The 27,018-nt window shown below is 36.6% G+C and overlaps 1 protein-coding gene across 32 annotated transcripts in view; it reads left to right on the top strand.

The window, feature by feature from the left end:
• Nucleotides 1-27,018, top strand: part of bru3 (bruno 3) — a 379,483-nt gene that overhangs the window by 341,566 nt on the left and 10,899 nt on the right. For 20 of the 32 annotated variants that reach the window (XM_069055409.1, XM_069055411.1, XM_069055426.1 and 17 more), the window contains 2 exons: nucleotides 3,613-3,738; nucleotides 15,450-15,529. In XM_069055409.1, coding sequence (XP_068911510.1) covers nucleotides 3,613-3,738; nucleotides 15,450-15,529 — 206 coding nt within the window. Of the gene's footprint in view, nucleotides 1-1,145; nucleotides 1,248-1,305; nucleotides 1,527-3,612; nucleotides 3,739-15,449; nucleotides 15,530-27,018 lie in introns of those variants that run through there. The other 12 variants (XM_069055413.1, XM_069055414.1, XM_069055416.1 and 9 more) reach the window with 4 other exon arrangements.

Consider the following 27,018-nt stretch of genomic DNA (forward strand, 5'->3'; position numbering starts at 1 on the left):
GTCCATCCAACAAGCCATGAGGAATTTCCGTATCGTTAGATTCTAGTTAGAGGCATAAATTTCCGGGGTATGCTCCGCAAATTAGAATGCATACGTACTGTGTCTACGTCCGATGCCGATAAATTTCATTTAAAATCTGGTAGTTTCTGGCAACGCTATTTTTGCTTGCGAATCACCGTTGCCCTCTTGTTGTTTTTTTTTGCTCTACAGTTTTCGAATTTTCGACCAGGAAACGCCTAAAACTCAGATTTTTCAAATCGACAACCTGTTGGAATTTGCGTGTTTCATGGAGCTTCCTCACACACGGTTTCCCTCTAAGTACTTGTTGATTTTTTGTTTCGAACGTAATTTACCTTGTTAACACAAAAATTATATTGATTGTCGTTGCGTTTAATGGACAATAAATAATACCTTTACCGGATTCGAAGAATACAGTGATAAAAACACATTGTGTGGGTAGATATATACAGGTCATATTTATTTAACATCTATCATCCCTATCATGACTGGGGAGATACGTTAAAGATTTGGAATAAAAGAATTCACGTTTAGGTAAAACAACCGTTCGAATTTTCCTTTTACTATTTAAAACATAAAAAATAAGTATTTTCTATACAAGTGAGCAAAGTAGTGCATTTAATCACGAGTACGGAAGTTGGGCGTCTGAGCCGAAGGCGAGGCTCCAACCGTACGAGTGATTGAATGCACGTTTGCTTATGCGTGTTGTATCTTGCTCACTAGTGAGAAAATATTTTTTCCTCACTAGTGATTCAATTGCCATCTTTGCTCACTATTTCATGGAAAAAAACATATTTTTATAATAAGACCAGGAAATAATAATTATCCCGGCGCATCCACCATAATCAAATGATGTTTTAATTTGAATGTTGGGCTCCACGTCATAAAACAAAATAAGATTGTGTGATTCGAGAATGGTTTTCGTGCACCACTTCCAACAGTAATAAAATAAGAGAATAATTTGGATCGCACTCTGTGTTCTACGGCCGTCATCTACGACGACTTGCAGATTAGGGCGGCCGTCTCTCCCGACCGAAAGACGACGTGTTGTGGTAACGTCCGACGGTCCGGGAGGGTATCGGCGATAGAGCACCAGGACGCCGCTGCTAGGTCTGTTCTGATTACAGAGCTCGCGATGGCGGCCGGCATCAGCTGCGGCGGCGTCTGCTGGAAGTAGGGGCAAGGTAACGAGGAGATAGCTAGCTCCCGACCCGCCCGGACCCGGTCAAGTAAGACCACGTCCTGTCCTTGTTGTGGCGTTGTGACAGTGTCGTGCGTATTAGACTGTTGTAGTGCGTTGTTCCTGTGCAGCAATGGTCAGCTCGTTCGTTCGATGTATGTCTAGACGTTGTGTATTACCTCTGAATGTATAGTGCAAACTTCCATGTCTTCCGTATATACTTTAAAACAACTGCAAGGTGCAGCCGCTTCCAGACCTGTCAACACCGGACGAGAAGGGGCTGCACCGGCCCTGTGCGCGATAGGCGCACGTGGCCGGTAAGTATCTCGTAAGTGTACGCCGCGTAATGTTACAACGCAACTACCAGAGCACTGTCATGTACCCTGACCTGCGCCTTATCCCTCAAGCTCTACCTCTGTATTCTATGTCGCTGGTTAAATGTTAGTTGCCGAAAGAACGAGACTGCAGCACTTCCAATCCGACCTAGAACCGCTTATTACGACAATACTTTTTTTTTTACTTACGACACCAACGCAAAACTACCGAAATCTCCGTTTTTCTATTTTGCATTTATAACACAGTCAGTATAACACTCAAACGGGTTTCAAAAAGGAGCTCTTTTCGATACGTAAGGGGCAAAATAGAAAAAATATTGTATTATACTCGTTTTATAAGCCATTTTGTCGCACTTGTTTGCTTATAGCACTCGTCGCTGCGCTCCTCGTGCTCTAAAAAACGCGTGCGACAAGATGGTGTCTTATAAGACTCGTATAATAAATAACTATTTCGGAACTCACAACAACGGTGTGTGTGCTTTCCCAATCGTCTCATCAAATATTGAAACGTTTCGATTTTTACACGATTATAAAAAGAATCACTCACAAAATTATTTATTGCCTTCTAAAACAAGCGAAACGGAATATTTGAATAGACGACGCACTTTCACTATCGGATATCTAACTTTTAGGACCTGAATGGACGCTCGTACGTCGGAATGGCGGCGGTTCATTTAAATATGACCGTGCGACGCGATGGAATTTAAATTTGTCACTTTAGTGGAACGTTGCCGAAATAGATACGCGACAAATGGGGGCGGTGGGGTGACAGTAAACCTTGTGGGAATTTAGCGGTGTGGGCCCGATGTGCGTCGGAATATTTCACTCGGTCCCAGAGCGTTGTTCGTGTTCAATCGGTAATATCGAATCACGGCGCGAACAATTAAGGTTTATGAGAAATGAAACTGATTTAAATGATCGTTTTACATAACAAACAACAACGTGTCTCCACTATTGGCCAAAACCTCAACAACTTTTCTCGAGGGTGATCTTTATCCATTCGCAAATTGATGGTTTACTAATTTATGGATATAAATACCCAATGGTTGGCGCGGCGAGCCATTGGGTAGTCAAATTTGAGTTTTGCGCGGGAAATTTAAATCTTACTGGATGGAAATTTCGGTTGAGCTGCACCATACTTAACCAACCAATAGGAAACCAGTTTATTACTCCACTGAGTCGCAGCGCCGACTGTAGCAGCGGCTAACCTATATGAGTTATAGACAAAATATCAAATTTTTTGTTCAAAAATAGACTATTTCCTCTTGGTACTCTTTCAGTTATAGTATGTGTTTCATTTCATTCTGAAACTAATAGGTTTTAATAGAAAGAAGCAGCAGTTCATTGCAGATATGCCACCCTGTGAGAAAAATCAAAGTTATGCATGAATTTGAAAGTCAAATAAAAGTGTAAGCTCATAAATCACGTCACAAATCCGCCTTTCTCTCGGAGAGAATCCGAAACTTTGTACATTTTTACCTGTTACAGAATCCAGTGTTGGACTTTAAGTGGTAGCTACTTTGTAATGGCCATTATAAATTCAAACACGAGAAAAACCGTCTAAATTGTTTCAGTGGCTAAAAAAAGTCGTGGGGTGCGATAAATCGGCGCCGCCGCCTCGGAGAACTCCTCGGTATAGGTCTTGAACGAGCCGATTAGATGGCAAAGTTTTCAGCGTCGTCTAAATTGCGTGTCCATTATCTTAGCAGCCAGTCCTTTCGGCCATAATCATCCGGCGAAGGGTCCGGAGAGGTAGGGAGGGGGACCTCCGCGTCTGACGCTCCGGTTTTGATGCGTAGGTCCAGGATGATCCTTTGATTATGGGTCGTCCTGATTTAGAAGCGACTTTGATCCAATTACGCTCGACCACTCTTTCTAATAATCCCTCCATCCCGAAATCCGTTCCGATGAATAGCTCCAGTAAAATCGATCGCTAGCTCCTGAGCTCGTACCTTGAGTGTCAATATTAGCGGAATTTTATATGGACTTGCACCTGCGTTAGTTATGTTTATGTGTGTCGCAGGTGCTCTACTCTTACTAACTTCGTTTTTTTCTTCTCTTTCCTTTCTGCGACCATAGATCGAAAGCTGTTCGTGGGTATGCTCAGTAAGCAACAAACCGAAGAAGATGTCAGACAATTATTCGCGCCCTTTGGAACAATAGAAGAGTGTACGATACTTCGGGGACCCGACGGAGCTAGCAAAGGTAATCACATCACACTTTATAGATTTTTTAGTTTATTTTCTCATTTATTTCCATGTTGGCACGTTTCCTATCCGCGTACTGCGGAAAATTGGAATGCGTGGATCTCATGATTACTGTCAACTTTAATTTAGATATACGCGAATACTTCACTCGAGATGACAACGAAAACATAATTGCATTCCTTGGTGGCGCCCCGACTTGATCTCCGCCACCAATTTGATTTATTACTTCTTTTTCATTTCATCTCGTCAAACGCGGAAATGATATTTTTTTCGATATTCCTTTCAGCATTTTGCGCTTAATTATCACGCAGTTATTAGCACTCGCTCTCCCAGGATTAAATCCGAGAACATGACACGAATGTTTTCGCGGAGAATTAAACGACTGGATAGAAAATAAGCTCTCATTTTATTTATTCCTATATTTTCAAAATTAACTCAACAAGTTATGAAATAACAAACATCTGAATTGGTGCACAGTGCTGAAAGCCCGAGAATGCAATAAGTCGTCCATGAATGTTCTAAATGTAAATTCATCCGTGTCCGCACTTCGAATAAAATTTATATGAAGCAATTTCAATTTAAAACGCAGATTAAACGCTTTGATTTAGCAGAAAGCCTTTTTTAATCAAAATTAAAATTTTCGCATCTTAAAGACGGTCTTAAATTCAAATTATGCTGAACCGAAATGAAATTCCATCACGAAAATATTGGCCATTAAGGTGGAACGTAATTAACAATTTTTAGTGAACTTTTCAACATTACTCTATTCGTAGATACGTGTTCCGCCGAAAACTGCATCGATCGGTGAAAAAAAACTTGGGCTAATGAAAATCCGCGGCCAATTACGAATCAGTGCTCTAACAGGATTTCGTAAAGTAATTAATGAAACTCTAATTAAATTTCATTCGGCGAGAAGCGCCACCAAAACCGATTCGCCGGATAAAAACGCAAACATAACAGTTTCCGTGAAATCTCGATATATTTTAATTAAACCTACTTACAATTTGTTGCATGGTGATGCAGCTCGGGTGATCGCACCGCATGCACAAAGAGAAATATAAATTAATACCCAAAATGAAAATACGTATTCATTTATGTGAGAGGGAGTTGAAAATTTAATATTTCTCGATGAATTTAATGTGAATTAAAAATATCCGCGCTCTAATAATATATTTGATGAATAAAACTGTCGATGAAGCTCGCTTTTAATAAAGCTCTGGGTGCGTTGTGTTGCGCAAACGCGAAAACTAAAGCAAACCAAAAATTTAATATAAGCACCCCTCCGAATGCCGAAAACGGGCTAATTTGCATTTCGGAATGCGCTAACAAGACCTTAGCCCGGAGCTAGTACGCTGCACGCTGCTCAACCACCCTTTGTACGGGGGCGGCAGTGTCGCCGCTCCCGATGATGCCCTCAGCTCACACTTTGTTCTCAAATCCTAATTACTAGAGGGCGAAAGCTGTAACACGCTATTTAGGTTTCATATCGCGTTCGCAGTGGCGCACTCGGTAATTTCCAACGATAACTGACTTGTTATTTGCTCACGTAATAACTAACCGAAACTCTTATTTTCTATCGCAATTTCGTTTTTTGGGTCCTGCGCACCACTTTTGATTGCCACGGTTTCTTAATTGACACAAAGGCGGTAAACAGGATTTTTAGTTTCTCTCTAAAGTGGGTTACGGAGGCAGAATAGATTTTAAGTTAATTTTAAGTTATGAGGAAAATTCCTAATTAAACTTTTATTAAACTCTCGGTTGCATTTTATGATATCAGAAAGTTAGAGGGATATCAGAAACGAAACCTTACGGTAATCTTAATGAATCCGGGAATACTTCCTCTCTTATATACGTCTTTATATTAACTCATTTGTCAATTTTAATATTATCTTTGAAGTCGGAATTCGTTATTGCCTTTAGAAAAATCGTCAGCGTTCCCAAGCACTCTAGACCAAATTTAATTTGCCCAGAAGAAAATCGAACAAAGAGACTGTAAATTACAATCTACCTACCTGAAGTTTGTCCGCACCAAACGCCAATCACAGTGTCAATTTGCACTGACTCATTGCGCATATCGCATTCGTCTTTTTACGAATTGACAGATTCTCATTCGAGAAAATATAACTACGAAAAACTAAAACCGATTCGTTCATTGACAGAGATGAGTGTAAACAGTTCAAATAAACAACGGTAATATTATACCAATACTTTTTGTTCGATACCTCATACCCGTAGTTACCAGTGGGTGAAGGTTTTACTTTCGCTCACGCATAATTGAAATTCTATTTTATGAAAAAGAATTTGTATATTGAAAATAATAACTACGTAAAACAATTCATCATTTTACCTAATTTATCACAACGAAACCCACCGAATATTCCATTCCTTAGTACAACGTCCTGAAGGATCCGCCGCTTCTGTAAAAACTTGCAAACATCGTTTCTTGGAAAAGTTGCAGCTTTTTTTTTCAAAAAGGAGGCACTTGCCTCTTTCAGGACACAGGAACATATAATTAATTTCCACAACGTGTACACAATCACCTTATTGACGTTACAGAACTTTGTTTATTTTGTATTTAATTTTTTTCCATAACAACAGATCCCTCCGAACATGTGATTTATTTAATTTAAAATTTTGAATAGAAAGTTACAGACTCGCGATCTAAGGAAGTATGTCAGGTATCGAACAAATACTGCACGCGAGAGTAAGGCCACTTTCGTTCACTTGAATTGCATCGTCCACTGCTGCGCTTGGACGAACATGCAATTCGCGTGAACGAAAGCTTGTTTCTACTGTTTACTTTATATTTGATCAACCACCGACTTTTTTTTTCTAATTTGTTATACTCTTAGTTTTTTTGACATACCTACCTATCATGTTTTTTATTCTTTGAAATGATTACAGTTTCTGTTTTGAAGAAGTATCGGAACCGCCTTTTAGAACTTGAAACCATTGTAAAAAAAGAAAATCAAAGGAAATAACATATTTCATAGAATAGGGAAAAATATTTTTAAACGTGTAGTTGAGTTAGCACAGAAAAAACGACAGCTGGGCGAGTAGCTACTTTACATTTCCCGAGTTTTATACATACTGAAAGTTAATAACAACCGAAGTAGGATTTCTTTTCCGCCTCGTGGAGTCCACAAAGAGCCCAAAGTTGGCAAAGGTAGCGCAACTCGCGCCGACACTACCAGCCAGAAACAGATTTGTGTATTTCTTTGTGTTACGTTTTCTTCATCTTTTCCATTTACTGTACGAGTGCCTTTCGCGTTTGTGCCCAAATAAAGAATTACCGCATCACCTGGAAATAAACGGCGAAACTTTTTCGTTCCTTTTAAAAACGGCGCCGGTTTTTCCGATAAAATTCTCGACGGGCTTTGTTTCGAAGGCAAAGAGTGTGTCCTTCGAATTTACGGAGTGTTCCTGCGGGATGTGCGGGAATCTCCGGTATCGGAGACAGACAGTTCGCCGTACACGTCGTGTGAACTTTTAAATTTAGACAGTTTGTTCTCCCTAGAGGTCATGACAACTTGAACCGGTAGCTCGAATAAGAAACGACAGGAATGGGGTTTCGCCTTCAATCAGACACCCTATTTTATACGAAATGACGTGAAAGAGGCGCGATAATTTCATGGTACGCGATTTTTTTATGTACCCATTTCTATAACGAGATGAGAGTACATAAAACACGAAAAGAAGGGCGACATTACCACTATTGCTAGTTGAAAGAATCTGTTTTCACTTAATCCTCTTGACGCTAAAGAGAAAATTATACCACGTCATCGCAAACTCTCTATTAATATCCACCCGTATGATGTATTAATGGTAATTACAACATCTTTTAAACAAACTAATATCTATTTCAAACTAACAACTAATTAAACTTCTGACTATTAGTCTTGAAGTGTCATTCAACCAGGTGGTAATAATGAGCCATCGATTTTATTGCGAACTTTAGTTTTCGAGTTATCTGGCAAAGTTAGAATCGAATTTTCCTCATGTTCTGGTGCAACGTAATATGCAAATGTTAAGCAGATATGTAAGTACTTACAAGAACCCTAATAATCCCCAAATAATGGATAATACCGTTATTGTTTCTCTCGACTTAAGTCTCATAATGTTTAATGGCTACAATTGATTCATGAAGTGTGGTAAATATTTAAACCTGTCATAAGTCCCTGTTTATACAGGGTGTTATTGAAAGTTGTACAGATAATTTAACCACGAGCTACTGGCTTCATATAGAACTCGGAAAAAATATCTAAAAAATTCGGTCACAAAATAAAATGACATTTATTTTTCGAGCTACAATTTTTTTTAATTGCTTTTAGTCTTCTACGTTGTCAAACAACCTCGTAGGTAAAATTTCGGCATATTTTAAAAGTACACCCTGTATATCATATTTTATAAAACGTACACCAATGCGGTTTCCTTATTTTAAAGCATATTTCCTATAGGTTGCTTCGCATTGGCGTACATTTTATAAAACATGATATACAGGGTGTATTTTTAAAATGTGCCGAAATTTTACCTACGAGGTTGTAGGACAACGTAGAAAACTAAAAGCAATTTAAAAACATTGTAGCTCAAAAAATAAATGTTATTTTATTTTTTGACATAGAATATTTTAGATATTTTTTCCGAGTCCTGCATGAAGCCAGTAGCTCGTGGTTAAAATATCTGTACAACTTTCAATAACACCCTCTACTCGTAGGTCCTAGAAAAAATCGGAAGACATTTTACTGTGAAACCAAAAAAATAACGAGTTGTTTCATGTCAACCCACAAAAAAAATCGCAGGGTTTCAGATGTGGTAAACAAGAAAGTAATAGAACTAATTTTTCCGGAAATGCATGATTTAACCACTCTTTTACTCTGACAACCTAATAAAGAGATGCACCATCATCCAAATTCAGGTTTTTCCAGTCAATCCTAGAGGGGAAACGTGAGGACCAACTAAGTTTTCACCAACAATTCCAGCCCACACAATTATTAGAAGCTTTTCTTGAATATTTCCCTCTTTGAACCAAATGCTGATTAAAGCAGCCGTTGTTTATTAATAATTACACGCACCCTTAACCTTCACCACTAATAGCACACTGACACGATTAGGTACATCAAATAATGCATGGCCAACAAAACTGACCAGTACAACAAAAAACACTTTTTCCTGATAACAGGTAATTCATTACTTCCTTTTATTTTATTCGTGCAGTTCTAAAACAGTTTGTACGATAAACTCAGAATTCGATTTCTCGCTCCTTCGTCGCTCGTGCCTCAAATAATGGCCTCATGCGCAAAAAATGTCATCTCGGACTTATTTTGTAAATAACTATTACCACACTCGAATCACAATCTCTTACTACAGTTCTGGACTCTGAAAGTGGAATTTAGTAGTATAGCTAATGTTTTCAATGCTTTGAGCTTTTGTCAATAACATAGCACATTAAATAAAGAAAATATTTTATACAGAGTGTCCCACGAAAATTCAGACGCGTTTGTTTCTGGTGTACGAAGACCCTATAGGGCAATCGCTCATCGTGTGGGATGAAATGTGCCCACTGTGTTACGGTGTTGTCGTGCTTGGTTTGAAGACCAATGTTACCGAAACTTTCACCATTTTTTCTTAGTTTTGGCCCAAGTATTGTACAAAGTTTCATCAAAATATGCCACATCTGGGTGTTCCATTTTCCATGATAAGTAGTATATTTGAGATATTTAACCTTGAAGTATCAAAAATGTAATATTTTTTTCAATTAGAGAAATCGGATTCGCCCCTAAAAATTTTTCAAAATATTCAAAATAAGTTAGAGAATCTCTTAAAATTTAAAGCTTTATGGCATGGCAAAAGTTTCTGCACCGTGATTTGTTGACACATAAACAAAAAAATGTTTGATGACAAGTTGTAATGATTTTTCACAAGACTAATCACTCCTAATGAGTCCATCATAATATACCAGAAAGAAAGGAAGACTCGAGGCAGTGAGAATCCTGACTCTGCTCCGAAAAAGGCGGAAGTAGTTCCATCTGCCGATAAGATCTTGTCGTTAGTCTTTTGGGATTCCAGAAGGATAATAATGATTGATTACCTGCCAAGGGGTCAAACCATCACGAGAAAGCATAATGGGAATCTTGAGTTCAATGTAATAGAAAAATTCGCAAATAGAGAACATAATAATGAAGAAGAAGGCTTAAATTCACCACGGCCACACACCCGCGAATAGACAATTGTTGTCTAAGCTTTTTCTTTTGCTTAGATTATAAAACCTCTTGACTGTAAAGAAATTTTCAATAAATGAGAAAGTTATTGCAACTCCTGAAGAATATTTTACTGAGCCATCTCATATCGAGAAAGTATCAATGAATTAAATTTTTAATTTTTCCAAGGTAGATTTCTCGATGTTCCTGTTTCAGATTTCATAATTAATTCATAATTCTTATTTCCATTGAAAACATCATTGCTTATTAACAGTTTGCAACATTTAACCCTAGATTGTAATTGGTACGTCATTCAATAAAATTATCCAAATTTAGGAATTTTTGATTTCTACTTTGATCTGACCTTTTAAAAAATTGAAAAATAGTTATAATAAAAAAAGTACTTAAATTTTTCAACGAATTCACACTAAGGCAGCGTAGTCTAAAATTCTTCAATTACTTAGAAGTTGATAGTAACATACAGGGTGTTTTTGAAATGCGTGCAGAAATTTAAATCACGAGCAACTGGCTTCATGTAGAACTCGGAAAAAATATTTGAAAAATAAAATAACATTTATTTTTTGAGCTACAATTTTTTTAAATTGGTTTTAGGTTTCTACGTTGTCCTACAATCCCGTAGGTAAAATTTCGGCACATTTTAAAAATACACCCTGTTTTATAAAATGTACGCCAATGCGAAGTAACCTATAGGAAATATCCTTAAAACAAAGAAACCGCATTGGTGTACGTTTTATAAAATATGATATACAGGGTGTATTTTTAAAATGTGCCGAAATTTTACCTACGAGGTTATTTGACAACGTAGAAGACTAAAAGCAATTAAAAAAATTGTAGCTCAAAAAAATAAATGTCATTTTATTTTTTAACATAGCATTTTTTAAATATTTTTTTCGAGTTCTACATGAAGCCAGTAGCTCGTGGTTAAAATTTCTGCACGCATTTCAAAAACACCCTGTATTTAAGTCACACCTTTCATATTTAGATGTTGAAATGGTAGACTCAGAGCTCATCTCATTTGTCACCTGTGATAATATGATTTTCCCATTTTCTTTGTATGTTTTATGTGCAAAGTTGTGGTCGATTTTGGTGGCGACTGTAAATTGTTTTTTCGGTTGTGCCTTCAATTATTTGCGACAAGCTAATGTCGGTCGCTATCACTAGGACCGTTTTCATTTCTTTCAGTAACGAACTCGTCGCATCCGGCATCTCCTTTCACCTCCATCGGTGATATCATCAAAGCCGGGAATATTTTACGCTCCGGACGTCTTCCAAAGCGAACGGAACTCGTGGAATACACAATTCTTATTTAATACGCTATAAGTTTCTGCCCGAGTTACCACCACAAATAGAAGTGTTTTCCTGAAATTAAAAACACCGCGTCTGCCCCGGTCGAGTTCACTACGGCGTACATTAATTTATAAAACGAGATCAAGTCTTTGTTTCGTGAAAATCGCCAATTAATTGCAGCTCCGGGGATCGGATCTTGTAAATACACTCTACGGAATTCCAATATAGTGAGAGGATAACCCGCTCATAAAATACCTGGGCTTGCTGCCCTCGTCCCTGTTTGCTCTTCTCCTGCACACTTGTGAAAAATGCGCCAATAAAAAGAAAGAGAACATCCCTGTTTAAACTATTATACAGTGTTGAATTGAACGTTTAGTTTACATTGTAAACATGCGAGTGTTGTGTGCAAAACGATATGAATTCGAGGGTGGGTGGCTTCTGTTTGCGTCAAATATTCATAACTTCGTAAGACGGGGGACCGGCTTTTTCCATCCTTGACGAAATTAAAAATGGAAAACGTCGAAAAAAATTCCCCATTTCACCACAAACGGAAATGATATTATATTTTCTCAAAGACGTGCCAACTATAATTAAATAAAAAACGACAGTTAAATCTAATACGTATCTCTCACCCCCCTCCAACTGTCAATCGTCCTATTAAAGTCATTCGATAATAAATTAACTCTAAACGATCGATTATTAAAAAAATAGTATATTATATCATTAAGAGTAGAAGTGTCTCTTTTTGTGCTCAGCCCAGAGATTGAAGACCGAAACGCAGTTGAGGTCGACAACTGGGCGAGGCACAAAAAGAACTTCTACTCTGAATGATATACAGGGTGTTTGTGAAATACGTGTGTTAATTTTAACCAGTGGAAGAACGCGCCAAATCATGGAACTTTTCTCTATAACATTTTTACGAAAAAGCAATACAAATTGATTTAAAATTTGGAATAAATTAACGATCAAAGTGTATAACCGCCTATGGGTAAGGGCGAAAATTTTCTGTTGTGATAGAAACAGAGCTTTGTTAAAAAGTTCTATTGTTATAGAAAAAGATAAATAATCAAAATTTAGATTCTCATGGTTACAAAAAATAGAAACTAGTTAATCACACAATTTTTACCAAACGAGTCGTTTGGTAAAAATTGTGGGGTAAAAAATCTTGGAATACTTTTACGAATTTTACAAAATGTTATAGAGAAAAGTTTCATAAATTGGCGAGTTCTTTCACTGGTTAAAATTAACACACGTATTTCAGAAACACCCTGTATACTATTTTATCTTCAAGCGGATTACAAAAAAAATATATCAGACATGAACTGCAGTTGCAGTAAAATGACAATTTTAAAACTTACAATTAGTAAAGTCTACTAAAGTCTAAAGTTTACTTTTTAACGTTGAAGGGCCATCTTGCTATTTTTGATTTTGACATCTGTCATCCGTGTACCTGGGCGACTCGTGTTATTATTATTATTATTATTATTGAATAAGTCAACTTGTTACACCACAGTGGCACCGGTTAAATATTGGATAATAATTTCGTTATTTCGCTTTTTTTGAAGGCATAATTTAATTATTAAATATTTCGTGTAATTATTGATAAATAAATCGTAAGAAATGCTTCAAATCACTTTGCATTAGACTCGATCGAGTCGACTCTGGACATTTCAACTCCTAGGATTTGAAGTGTTTCAAAAAAAAAAAGAAATGTGGAGATTCGTAATAAATTTTTTTCGCACTATTCATGTTGATTGTTCCTGGTATGAAAATTGTAATAGAGGGAAAACAAAAACCATCTGAAGTGGTTAGTGGGTAGAGTTTATTTATCTTTAGTCTTTTGTATTTTTCGTCCGTGAACACTTAGGTGCAGAAAAGAAAACACTTGGTGAAGTCATTGAAAAATTTCATTAATTTAGCGTGTATTGCCAGAAAGACGTCCTTGCGGGCGCTTTGCTTGTTTATCTTTCCAGTGCACACATATCACAGCCTTTTTAAATGAAAACTCAAAGCAACCCCTCGGCCATACATAAAAGAGGAGTTGCCTTTTGCGATGAGTTTAGCAAAACAACTTGTTTTCATGTAAATAACGTTTACTTCGAAATTTTCACAGCAGCGAATCAAGGCGCTGTCGTTCTTTTCGTTCAAGCATATCCTAATTCGTCCGCCAAATTTATTTTACAGCGAGACTTATTAGTATTACAGACGGATGAATGTAATAATACAACGCTTGACGACATGAAACGAAATGAAACGTTCATAGATTGGTTATTTAATATGGAAAAAAAACCGTTTCACTTCGTTTCTTTCGAAAAGTTTTCTCTTGAATCTGGAAGTTGAGATTGTTTTGCGTTTGATTATTCAATAAGTTTCAATTAAAACTGAGGCATGTTTTTATTGGAAATTGTTCATGACTTGGGAAAAGGAGAGGATTACATTTTCGTATTTTCAGCGAACTATGGCGCAAAGTTTTCCGAATTAATTTTCTTGAAAGACATTTTCTTCGGACGTGACACTTTCCGGTATTTAATCTCGTTCCTTACATTTTTGTAAAGTAAATAAAAAAATTATAGTGACAGTTGCAAATAATTTAATGCAAAAAATAAAAAAAAATAGGCAGATCGTTTTGACGTGAAATTGCTTTCATCAATTGTCTCCCTACATTAAAATAATAATTTTTGAAACTAGTGCCACATCTGATAATACTCGACCGATAATGGCTATTACTCGCTATTACTCGCTCGGATGAATTGCGCCACTCGCCTTCGGCTCGTGACACTAAATACTAAATTATCCTCACAAGTAATAGCCATCATTATCTGCTCATTGAATAATATACTACCTATTATTATTTCGTATATGTATTTAAAAACAGCAAGAAATATAACCGTTAACCACTCCGAACGGTGACTTTTGTGTTATATTTTCTAGGAATTAAGCTCGGTATGTTAAAAGTGTATTTATTTTATTATGTTTAAATATTACAACACCGAAACAAACAGAATTATAATTAGATATTCACCGTTAGCCAGAGCAGCTGTTTAAAGTTTCAAGAAATTTTTCCCATGGATACTACAATGAGAAATTCAGCCAAAATTGTTTCCCTAATTTCCCCACGTAGACGTTCATTGTTATGAATCACATGTTGCCGTTGTTAACTTCACGGAAGAAAGAGATAGATTATGTATTTCTGTTTTCCACCAATAAATTGTGAACTTTTTGTACCGAAGCTTCACGTCTGCTGGGTATTGCATGTTCACTAGAAGGGTACCAAGTTCCAACAAAACATCATTTAGAATAAAGATGACTCCGAAACGCATGCTTTGACGCTATATTTTTTAAAATAAAATTGTAAAACCCAGTTTAATACAAGGTTTGCGATAATCGTTCCACTCCTAGAATTGTGGTGGATAATTTTCGGAACGCCTGTATACAGGGTGTCGCAAAATTAACGTATTCCAAGTCCGGGGTCTTGTAGGGAAAAATCTCAGGAATCTCGAAAAAATAAAATAAAAAACATAGGGGGGGGGGGGGTCTTTACAAAGATATATGGGTCTGAAGGTGTAAATAAAATTGTAAAATGAAAAAATGTGGTTTCTTTTGTGCAAATTTTAAAAATAGGTAACTTTTAATTTTGTTTACTTTTTATTATTCCAAATAATAAATATATACTACTATAATAAATAAAGTCGCAAACCTGCTGTCATTCTACATTTACCTCAGGTGTCACTGTTATTTTTTTGTAATTTGAACAAATAATGCAGTCGAACATAAAATATTGTATGCAACTCGTCCATAATGATGCTTTATTGGACTCTTTTATTTATGGCCTCGCTCGTCCAATAAAGCATTACATTATGGACTTGTTACATAAATAGCTATTTTGGTCCATGTAAGGACTTATTTGTACAATTTCGTACGTTTTATTTCACGATCTCGACTAAAACGATTCAAACAAAATTTCAAATCAAAATTTTCAGATATGAGTACAACGCGCACATGAACATAAATCGCATTAGGAGCCGCTCTACAATTAATAATTAGTCCGGAACCCGGAAGCGTCCAGTGTTTCTGGTGGCTTAACTGAGCCGTACATTATGAAAAAATGGAGTCGTTCAAACAAGATTACTTTTATTAAACAACTTAAAAATTCTTTTTCGGCGAGATATTTTTTAATTTATGGTGTCATTTTGTGTGTTTATAGGTTGCGCTTTCGTGAAATACAGTTCGCATCAGGAAGCGCAGGCGGCCATTAATAGCTTACACGGGAGCCAAACTATGCCGGTAAGTTTATCTTTTTACCTTCTTTACACATCCTCGTCTTCGTACGGAGTGATTTCCTGGAATCACTCCGTACGCGTAACATTTTCGCTAACTAACCCACTTTACGGATGTCAACCGGCATTAAAAAAAATTCCACCGTGTTGATTTATGATTTCCGCGCGGCCTTAAATTCCCCAACCGGAATATGCATGATGGGTGTGTTCAGGCCGTTGTTTCGTATTAAGGGGCCACCACACTCGAAATTCGCTTTATTTACGAGTGTGTACGCGTTAGGCCCATCACAGCCAACAAATACATAACAGCATGCAATATTAATGAAGCACCGAAAGCAGTGGCTGGCTGCGTCCTCCGACAAACCGCCAACGGTTGTTATTCTATGTAAATGAGAGTCGACCTGCAGGTTGCAAATGAGGCAATAGCGACGAGCATATGCCCCGTTTCGCCGTCGGAGGCGTATGCCGAACTATGCAGATTATGTGTACTCAGTCATTATGGCCACTTGAGCGTTCTGTTTGTTCTGAGTCCCACCTCAGAAGAGCTTTTCGTTGTTACGTCAACGACGAAAAATTGCTGCGCTGCGACGCCGCCACACAGACCTTACCACCGCCCACGTTAAAAATTAAAAACGTGGCGTGTCTTAGGTATTTTCGGTTGGCTGTACGGGTTCTCTTTATTAACTGCTCCACTCGATACACCGACGCGTTTCAAATTCCAAACTTTAAACATATTTTAAGAGGGAAATTAAATTTGCCAATTTTTTATTTACCGTAATAAAGAACTTCACGAAGGCTTTGTTATCGCAAAACAGACAAATACGTTTCTCCCTAATCTTTGCTCAAAATTATCACTAGACTTCAAACTTAAACGATAGTTATTTACATTACAAATGCGGTAGGCTACATTTTACAGCGCGAGGTTTTTAGATTGAAATACGACCGCGCGGCATTTGATTAATGAAATACCAGAAAGTTATCTATTATACCGATAACTGACATGCTTACGATTTATACCACAAGATGGCGCCATCAGACATCACAATTTTTCACAAGAAAACAATTAAATTATGTTCATTTTCGAAAACTGAACGGATCAATCATAGCGGTATCTTAGTATAAATAGACTATTTATGATACGCTAACAGTTTTTTTTTTTTGGAGGTCCCTGAAAGCTTAAAATTTTCGTGGTATTTTACACACTCCGTGTGGTAAAATGACAGATAGTTTGGTTAGTGTGTAAAAAATCAAGATACCGTAGCTGTTCAAAATGTGTAAACATGCGATTTAGAATTGAGGAGGCCAAAAAATCCTTTGTTTCACGTAAAGATTTGTGGAGTATATTTGCAGTTTTTCAGATGAATCATCAACATTAAAAAGCCATACCTACTTCAACTGAAATAATCATCGCACATTTTTATATCAAGTTTTGGAAACAAATTAGAAGCCAAAGCATTATTTCTGTGATCTTTGTATCGGGTGTTCATTTAAATTTCCCCTCAAAGAGTCGATTGTGAACGTGCCACCAGTCTCCAGAGTAAACCACAAACCATGCAAAAAGTGAGGTTAGATTAGATTAAACAGCTCATCCGTGGTCTGCAATCCGTGGTGCGTTCACAATCGATATTAGAAGAATGTTTTTGTTCTAAATCTTGAAACGGTATTAATCAACGCCCTTCGTGTTATTCTCATTATTCCCGCATTTTCGGGGATGGGCCACATTAAAATAATATTTAAATTTTTGTACTGCTCACGTAAAATGTCATTAATAAATTTAAATAATACCGTGGCATAAATTAGGACGTGTCACGTATGGACATGAGTAATCCTGTGGGAAATATTTCTCGCCACATAATGGGCCACAATGCCCTCTTCTCTAAATTTATCAATACACGATCCTACATCCTGATACCGGAGTAATTAGTCACGCTTAACCTATAGCTTCCGGAGACGTGAGGGTTGGCGGTCATTTTGGTGGATGCGCCGGGACATAATTCACTCGATTATTTTTCAAACGATTTACAACGGCGACATTAGAAATTGTTTTAAACCGAGCAATTTGTCAACCCGCCGAAAAATAAACTCCTTTTCGTTTCGTTCCTGTTTGTTTGTTCTTTTTAATCCCGAAATTGTGACGAATTCTTGTCGATTATTACCAGAGACCGGCGGAAAAAGGTTCTCGCCTCCCACCACTCTAGTATAAACTACGTATAAAAGCCGTTTTCAAAGTTCGGTCCTATTAAAAAAAGTTGTAGATTACCATTCCTTATCCCCCAAAATGTCCTCTACAAGATTTAGTTAGTTATACTTTTACTAATAAGAGTTATAGTTGCAGTCCGATTTTACTCCACTAATAGAACGCGCCGACACTGAGGGTCTTGTGGTGGGAGTTATTCGCTAGCGTTTACAATTTTTCGCCGGTCTCTGATTATTACAGAATCGTCACCGAAACTTAGTTTTCCATCCCACGTAGAATTTCCGCTCGATGAAAATGTTCAGATCCTGTCCAATTATTTCGAAGGCTATCGACTCTCAGTATGTTTGTTCTTTTATCGATTAGTTCGTTTGAAGAACCAAATTAAAATTTCCAATCAATTAGAACGAAACCTTTTACCAGGCACAGCGCGACGAAATTGCTCGTTCAATTAGGGTATAACGATAAGTTTGTTTATTTTAAATGACAACAGGATCTTGAGCGAGTTGACTAATTAATTGGCCCGAGTTCCGCTGACAACTAAAGTAAGCAAATAAATAAGAAAAAATTGTTCTCCTAATTAGCGCCGCGACGACGAAATGAACGACCCGTGGCACATTCGCGTCCGTCAACTTAACCTTAGCTCATTGTCGACGTCACCTGTCCTTCTCGAAGCCGACGAGCGGAACGAAGAGGGATGATGGTTCCGTGAGACGAAATTATGACTGTTCAAAGCGTTTCATAACGGGGAGAGCGATTAACGCAAGCTTAAATAATGTCATATTATGCATGAATACACAATTATGAGACGTTTAGATGACATTAGTGAACTGTACCGTTTTATATGGATTAAAACACAGCCATGATGCTCCGTGCATCGTTAAAGAAATTATGAGCGCTCCTGTGTTTAATTATAATTTAATTAAATGTGCTAATATTTGCACGGGCTCTTTGAATTTTATTAAAACATCCTTCAAACGACTCAAAAATTCCACGGCTCGACTCGTCTTCATTCCCTCATATATTACACTCGTATTTTACGACTTTTCTCAACATCATCACTCCGGAGGAGTGATAAAAACTCGGCCACATTCTGTCGCAAATTTATAATACCACGAGTAGTCCAAATTATGTCGATTATTTTTCAAACTAGTCACGAATTATCAATTGTGCTTGGGAATGAATCCACGAGTGCGTCAGCACGAGTGAGATTCGCAAGCACAATTGAATGAGTGAAACCAGTGAATGGAATAGTCGACAAAATCAATCTCGCAAAAGACACCTATTATTATTCGGTGGTGTTAAAGGGGGTAAATTAAATGAACCACCTTTAAATAATAAACACACTCCATCGAATTTGTTTATCTTCGATTTTAAATCAAACGAGGTCGCGCTAAATAATATAAATTACCAAATTTGTTTATCTTTGATTCCACCTGTTTTTCTTTTTTAATAGAACAGCCAGTCAATTTACCAAAACCCAACGGTCGCAATGTTTGTACGAATTCCATCGAGAAAACAACGACAATTCCCATCCGATAAATTGTCCAATTAACGACACAAGTACAAAACTCTTCGGAAAAACTGTCCTCACATTTCCATTCGAGACAGAAACGCGACGTAGATGAGTGGCCATAAAAAGAAACGAAAAAACCCACAGAGTGGATGTGACGAAACCGCCAAAAGTATTATTTATTGCCTCGGCGAAGGCTAGAAAGTTTTCGGTTTCACATTATAGTGCGATGTTTATAATTTAGGGGGCGTATATAAATCGCATTATTCGGATCCTAACTTCATAATTGTATTTATTATACACACACACACACACACATAAAGCTCGACTTTGTCATGATGTTGAAGATAAGCGAAACTTTCCCCCGTATTATAAAATATGGCGAGCACTTTATCAAGCTGTCAGTTGTGGGAGCGAAGAATATAAAAAGTAATCCAACTGCTCGCGATTCGACTAAATTCAAACATTCCGGATGGAAATTTGATTTTGTTTCGAGATCATGATAACATAATTGTCATTTTTTTATTATTTTCGACTATAAATAAACGAATCGTCGGACATGACACACCCATCGATATTTTACCTTAATTACTTTTGCACAACAATTGCCTGGAAATTGCCTGATGTCATGACAGTGTTGGTTATTGGTCATGCCTCAGGTGTTCGATGCGATAACGCGGCCTAATCCTTGATAGGTCGGTGGATATTATGTCTTGTCTCATCATGGAAACCATTAAATCAGAATGGACCTGTATGTCACCCATTATAGTCGACTCGATGGAGTTGCACAAAACTCTGTCTCTGTTATCTTTCCGTGACATTCAGTCGTTTCTGTTTGTTTATTTTTTACGAACTGCATTAGGAGCTACATACACTTCATCTAATCTAGAATCTAGATCATTAGATGTTGCCTCCGAATAACAATAATAAGTGCCCAATGTCGGGATGTATCCAAAACGACACCAATTTATTCCATTACCAAGGCACGTTACCTTAAATTATGGCTATAAGGAGGGTAATAATTTGACATTGGAAGGAAACAGCTCATCATATCCCTTATTATTTCAGTTTCCTTTTCCTTCATTTCACGTTTCGACGTTCGTTAGGTGTATAAAACCATGAATTGGTTTTTGGTGTTTTTTGCGTCAATTAGGAAACGTCTTCTTGTCCTTCAATAATGGAATTAGTTCACCTTAATCATACCAGAAATTTGGCGCTCTCTCCGTCATAATAACCGTTGCATAAGACAAATATTTCCTCTTGCTTTGTGAAACAAGTTTCACGACGTGTGTTATCACTGTATTCACTTAAATAAACTCAATTTTCAGTCACTACTCACCTCTGCGAAATAGTCAAATGCAGTAGATGTAAAGAAAATATTTCTACAGCATCGTTCCAATCACAGTACGTGTTTGTTTTTCATTTTTGGTTTTCCACTTTTCAATCGTCTTCGAGCCATCTATCAATGCGATTAATTAGTGACAGTAATTTTTTTCGTGGCTCGCCTACGGCTCGTGTTGCAATTTTCATCCTCTTGAATAATAGCCATCTGATTATTTCTGACGATTTTGTTAAATTTTCGAAGGTTTCTTTTCTTCGATTCCGTCCGTTCTAGTGATGACAGTAACTGTCTCGGCTCAATTTTTCAACACGATAAGCAGCTTGTTATAAACAAACGTCGAGCTCTCGTGGGCGAAAAGAAGCGACGTTGTCAATTAAATATGAGTTGTCATCCGACGTCTCGAATACGAACAGCTACTTTCTCATTCCTTCACTTTCCACACTTAATGCATTTAAGAGGAAAATTATGTCAGTTAACAGAAACAAGGGAACAGCTAACTAGAACTAAAAGCCCGAGTTGGAGTTTATAAATGGCTTATGCGACGCGACCACACAGCCTTCTCCTTCTGGGATGGCCGATCATGTTAAGTGATGATCCTGCTAAGTATTCTCGACAGAGTCACGAGTACTTTAGGATTAAGTGCGCAACTCAACAAATTAGCTTGTTTTCTCTCTAAATATTATCGAAGAAGTTTGATGGTGATGTACTGAAGTCTGGCGAACGTATCAACTGTTTCCATGCCACTGTTAAAATCGACGCCTGAGGCGGACTTCCTGGGTGGATATACGTATACAGTTTCGACATCATCCCACTCGGGCGATGTTCTTGTTTGCATTTGATCGAAAATCTGTTAAGCAGAAGAGCTCTCTCATCCCGAGCGAAATCTTGCGTAATTAAGTTGCCGAGGAAGAAAAACGAACACGACGACTTACCGCTCCCAAAAGAGTGGCATAAATCGATCTTTACTGTTATTAATTTAAGTCGAGAACTAATTAATTGATGCCGTTTTTATGTCATTGAGAAATTTTTCTTTTATACAGGGTGTTAGTAAATGGTTGGGAATAAATTTCAGGGTGAACTCCTTACGAAAAATGTGGCTTAAAACCTAAATAAAGTTTTTCGTTAAAATGAGTAGTTTTCAAAAAAAAATGAAAAAAATAAAAATAAACGTATTCTGGCATATCCGTATTTTTTTGAAATACTACGATTTAATAATGGTTTAAAGAAAAAATTTAAACGTGGAAAGTTGAATTTTTTAAAATTACTAATGCGATTTTAGGCAGACAAATTAACTAATTAGAGAAATTCTCCAACAGTGGACTACATTTTATTTTTTGAGAAAACTACTCATTTTAACGAAAAACTTCATTTAGGTTTTAAGCCACATTTTTCGTAAGGAGTTCACCCTGAAATGTATTCCCAACCAATTACTAACACCCTGTATATATTTTTTATAAAAGGTTTTATTATACATTGTATCTATAAATGATTGTCTGGTCCAGCTTGCTATGAAAACTTGTCAAATCTTGAATGAGCCGCTTTATATGTGGTAAATTCTGAATGTCACATTTTCAGGTTAGGTTATTTAGCTCTAAAACCAGACGTATTTGCAATTTGTATTGAAAAATACAAATTTTTAGTGTTATTAGCTGTGATAAAACGAATATAAGGAACGAAAACTGCAGTGAAAAGTGCGAATAAAACAAAAATGACAGTTAATAATTGGGCATCTGTTTCAAAAAAGGCGGCACAATAATATTTTTTTCCAAAGCTGGCTTGACCCGACAATAATTTATAGATAATACCCTGTATATACAACAAATCAAGATTTGTGCTTATTTATTTTGACAGTGTTTGGAACATCATGGAGGCAATTTTGACCAACAAGAATAGATTTTTTATTATTTATAAATTTGGTTATTTGATCTTGTCTTAGTTGTCTTCTTTTACACTAAGCATTATTTTTGTGAATTGACTTTTTTTGTTAACACACTCTAAGAATATTTTCTTTATTTGTATACACATAGGATTTTTTCTTCTTTTGTATATTACTTAGTTATCTAACTTTCTTATTCCCCTTTTACTTTTGTTTTTAATTGTTTCGTTTTTTTTCTTCTTTTCTTTGAGATTAAGTAGAATAGCTGTTGCTACACTTCGCCACATCTTTGTATGTATTTTGTTCGTCTAAATTTTTTTATTGTATTTTTTTTATATATTGTCTTGTATGCTTTTTTTTTTCTCTTTAATAAAGTCATTATTATTATTATTATTTATAATTTTTTTTTTCAATTAAAATGGTTTTTCTTTTAATATACCTACCGATAATTAGAAGAAAATTCTCTGTAAGAACAAATAAAAAAAATATACAGTGTAATTAAAAAAAAAAGTTGACTATCGTCTGTCAAAAAATAGATGTCGAAAAAAATAAGTGTTTTTAGAACTATGTACTTCATATCATTTGTCATTTCAAATCGGATAAAAATAAGCAAGATACAGCGTCAAAGGTTTTTCGTCACTCACCCAGTATATAATTAATTTATTGATTATTTGTAATTGATTTATAGTATTTATATTATAGAATTATTTCATTATTATAAACAAATTTAAATTTCAACCTAATGGATATGCGGACCTACTACACTTGTATGCATTCATAATCATTTGATCAGATAAGCTAAGTAACGCTGAGCGCGGTCAATATTTAGATGGGTGGTCACTGGGGAAACCGCCTTCCGTTATTACTCCATTGTCATTGCTTCATTGCTTACTTAACTCTGACCTGGACATGGTGCAAATTAAATTCGTATATAGAAAAATAAAATTATTATTATTATTTTTTAATTTAAGAATTTCTCGTTTCTCGCCAAATCTCAATTTTTTTCGGGAAAGCTCTCTGTAAGCTCCGATTTCTTATCGACAGCACTCGGTCGGCATTAGCCAGACCGGTGCCGGTTGTGGGGCGGTTCGGTGTTGTCTGCGGCCACCGCCGCTGAAGTGGTATTGTGTTCAGTGCGGACAGCTGCCAATGGCACTCTATAATCGTGAACAATATCGCGTCACACTCAAGTCTAATGCACATGTTTCGCCCCAATCGTGTGACGCCGTTGTGGTGAAACTTAATGAAGCAATTACAACACCTAGTGTAAACCAGGAGAAGAACACTTGCATAGCAATTCCAGAACGTTGCCTGTTTAGCACCACGAACCGCATTCAATTTCGAACTGTACCAACCAACCACTCGACGAACGCCTACGTTATAATTAAATTTTCCCGTATAGAACGGTCCTTCTTGCTGTGTAAACATTTTACCTTTAATCCCCTGCTCGCACTCACCTTCGACAACAATCGACACTAACGGCGCCATCGAACATTTCCATTAAACGCCTCGACAAACACCCTGCTAGATTATTAATGGCCGTGTTGTATGTTCAAATTGACTTTCCATAAAACCAGATCAACTTCAAAATAGAGACCAACTAACGAGAAAATCCCTCTATTAACGGATTTATGGAGCACCTGCTTGTTAAGTGTTTCCAAAGCACGGTTTCGCAAACGAACAAGAGATTCGGATCCGAGATGTTGCTCCTCCGAAAGGATTTACCTGTCCTTAAAAGATGTTACATTAACTACGTCGTTGGAACTTTTAATGGCAGTTAATAAAGGCTCTATTACTTCATTAACCTAAGCACCTACACGGGTTTCTAATTACGGTATTATTACTTAAACTCTATAATTTCCTTTTAATTGGTTACAAGAATTATACACCCGTCTAATAAAAATTTTACAAACTCTATAACGGCACGATCTAATTTACTCTCGTCTCTTTCATTTATAATTCTCACTTTCCGCCAACTTCAAGGATAGAATTAAAATTGAATTAAATAATGATACCTACATTTTTGTTTTAAACCGAATCTGTACATATACCTAACGGGCCTTCAAATAAATTTACATTTAGAGCAACCTATGGAAATTCAATTGTTTGCAACATTTTTCCAGCGTAGAAAATGACACAAGAAACGTCTGACATTTTAACGAAATAAAATTAGGTTAGAAAATATTTATGACAATATGAAATTGGGAAAAAGCTTACTATGTAACCTGTGTAACTCCGGAGAATAATTGGTTACCTACAAAAATTACTTTACACTGTTAACAGAATTAGAATGTCGCCTACGCCTACTGTAAATATATATTTATTTGAAGGCCCGATATATCGAATTTTCATGTCTCTAAATTTGTATTTTCGTCGAAAAATATCATTGATTTTAAAATACACGAGCCATATTAATTACGGTCTGATTGTTTGATTTTTTATTTTTTTTAATTGGAAACAAACATTTGCTCAAAAAAATATTTACGTGCAAAAAACTTGCCTGTTATCAGAAACAACAAACGACATGAGACACAATACATAATTGACAAAAGCTAACACAGGATCGCTTTCACGAGAGAACTTCCACCAAATATATAGCATTTTATTTTTACAACATCAAAAAAAATCCACTGGTGTAATTGAAAACTCAGTTCCACATAGAATTTCCCTTGCACGCGATTTTTTAGTATTTCAAATGCAAAAGAAAAAACAAGCAACCAATAGAGTGAATACTCACCGGAGAAAATAAATTAAATAAATGTTGTAATATTCAGTGTGTTTAAGGATGGAGTGATTACCGTGTTTTCAAGAAAATTGCCGGGCCCTCTGTTTGAACAACACAAAGGATACAAAAATAAACACACCAAAAATGAATTTAAATTGACACAATTTGGAGGAAAACTTGTGTTTATTTTCAGGAAAATTAGTTACGTGGGTCTCGTAATTTATTATTCAAAAGTTAAACCCCTCGAGGGTGGAACATCGTCTTTCCTAGTGACAAGATGCTATCGCTGTAATTTTCTTTGATACTTTCTAATTAATTTCCTGCTGAAGCTATTAAGTACACAATAATTTATTATTTCGTTCGTTTAACGTGATATTTGTTTTTCCCAAACAGCGAACGAAACGACATGCACCGGCAAATTAAAACGACATTTAGATCAAAAGCGCCAAGTAATTATAATATTTTTCGAGCGACAAAGCGCTAAATTAAATCGAAACAGAAATACTGAGCTCGTTTCGCTTTCTTGACAAAGTCAGGTTTCCAGTTTTTGTAAAAGACGCGTTTACACCTGCATCCCTTAATTAACTCCCGCGTAATTAAATGTACACCCCTCGGAGGGCGCCCCAACATTTTAGACGAACCATTCAAACTAATTGAGTTTCAGTGGTCACTGAAAATTGTGAGCAAAGATGGCAATTGAACCACTAGTGAGGAAAAAATATTTTCTCACTAGTGAGCAAAGTGATCGGTCGAATCTAGAGTAGGAAGGAATTTTCGAAAATATATTTTGGCGATACCCCCGATGTTGAGGCGGTCGTGTTAGTGTGTGTTGAATTCGAGGGACGAAAAGGACGCGGAGGAAGTGACGCCAAAACTAAAGCCCATCGACGCGTACCGCTCCGCCGCTCATTATTGAAGGATTACAGTTCATTAGTTGACCGGATCAACCTGCCCGACGCTGATATACGCCCCCGATCCGGGTGTTTTCGTGTCGGGGTGTGCACTTTCACATGATGTGATTCACTGGTCTGCTTGCAATTTAACCTTTTTCAATTTCGCGTAGCGCCATTTACAACCGCGAAACACCTACTGAACGAGATCAGTCGATCAAAGAGCGGAACCGGAGCGGCCGTGACGGCACTCAATTAAAGAAGATAAATAATTTCGAGAAGTGTTGCGATTTATTCGACGCTAAACAGGCGACATAATTATGAATAATGGAAAAGTGGAGATTTTCAAATGGAGGGAAATCTAGATACCGTCAGTTTGTTTACTAGAATATCCGCCGACGATTAATGACTGTCGTGGAAAGCTCCATAGGAACTTTTATGACTTTTTTTTAATATCGTATTTAGTAATTATGAGTGATGCGTAAAAGAGGACAAGTAACAATTAATCAATCAATCAATCAATCGACAACAACAAAAGAACAAATCAATAAATATCACTCAAAGCTCCACGTTAGGGCCTCTGTTATTTCTAATACTTCTACATACCTATAAAAATGCGTAGAGTATTCTAGATTACAAAAGTTTTACAGCTGATAAAATATGTAGAATATACAAGGTGATTTACGAGTATAGCAAAATTTGTAATGCAACCAACAATACATGCTCCCCATAGTTTTTTTAGTTTTATTATTGATTATTCCACAATGATTTTAATTAAATTTGACAAATGTGAAGTCGGGCATGTTGACTGATTTATAAAGTTAATAGTAGAATATACGGTGTGATCAAGAATCTGTTGGTAACAATGCAAATTTGAATGATTTTGGTACCACTGTAACCTAAACTCATTTCCACTTGTCAGCTTTGACACTGTCGACAGCCAGATTTTAAATTAA

This window comes from Tenebrio molitor, chromosome 8, assembly GCF_963966145.1.
Source record: "Tenebrio molitor chromosome 8, icTenMoli1.1, whole genome shotgun sequence".
Classification (NCBI taxonomy): Eukaryota; Metazoa; Arthropoda; class Insecta; order Coleoptera; family Tenebrionidae; genus Tenebrio; species Tenebrio molitor.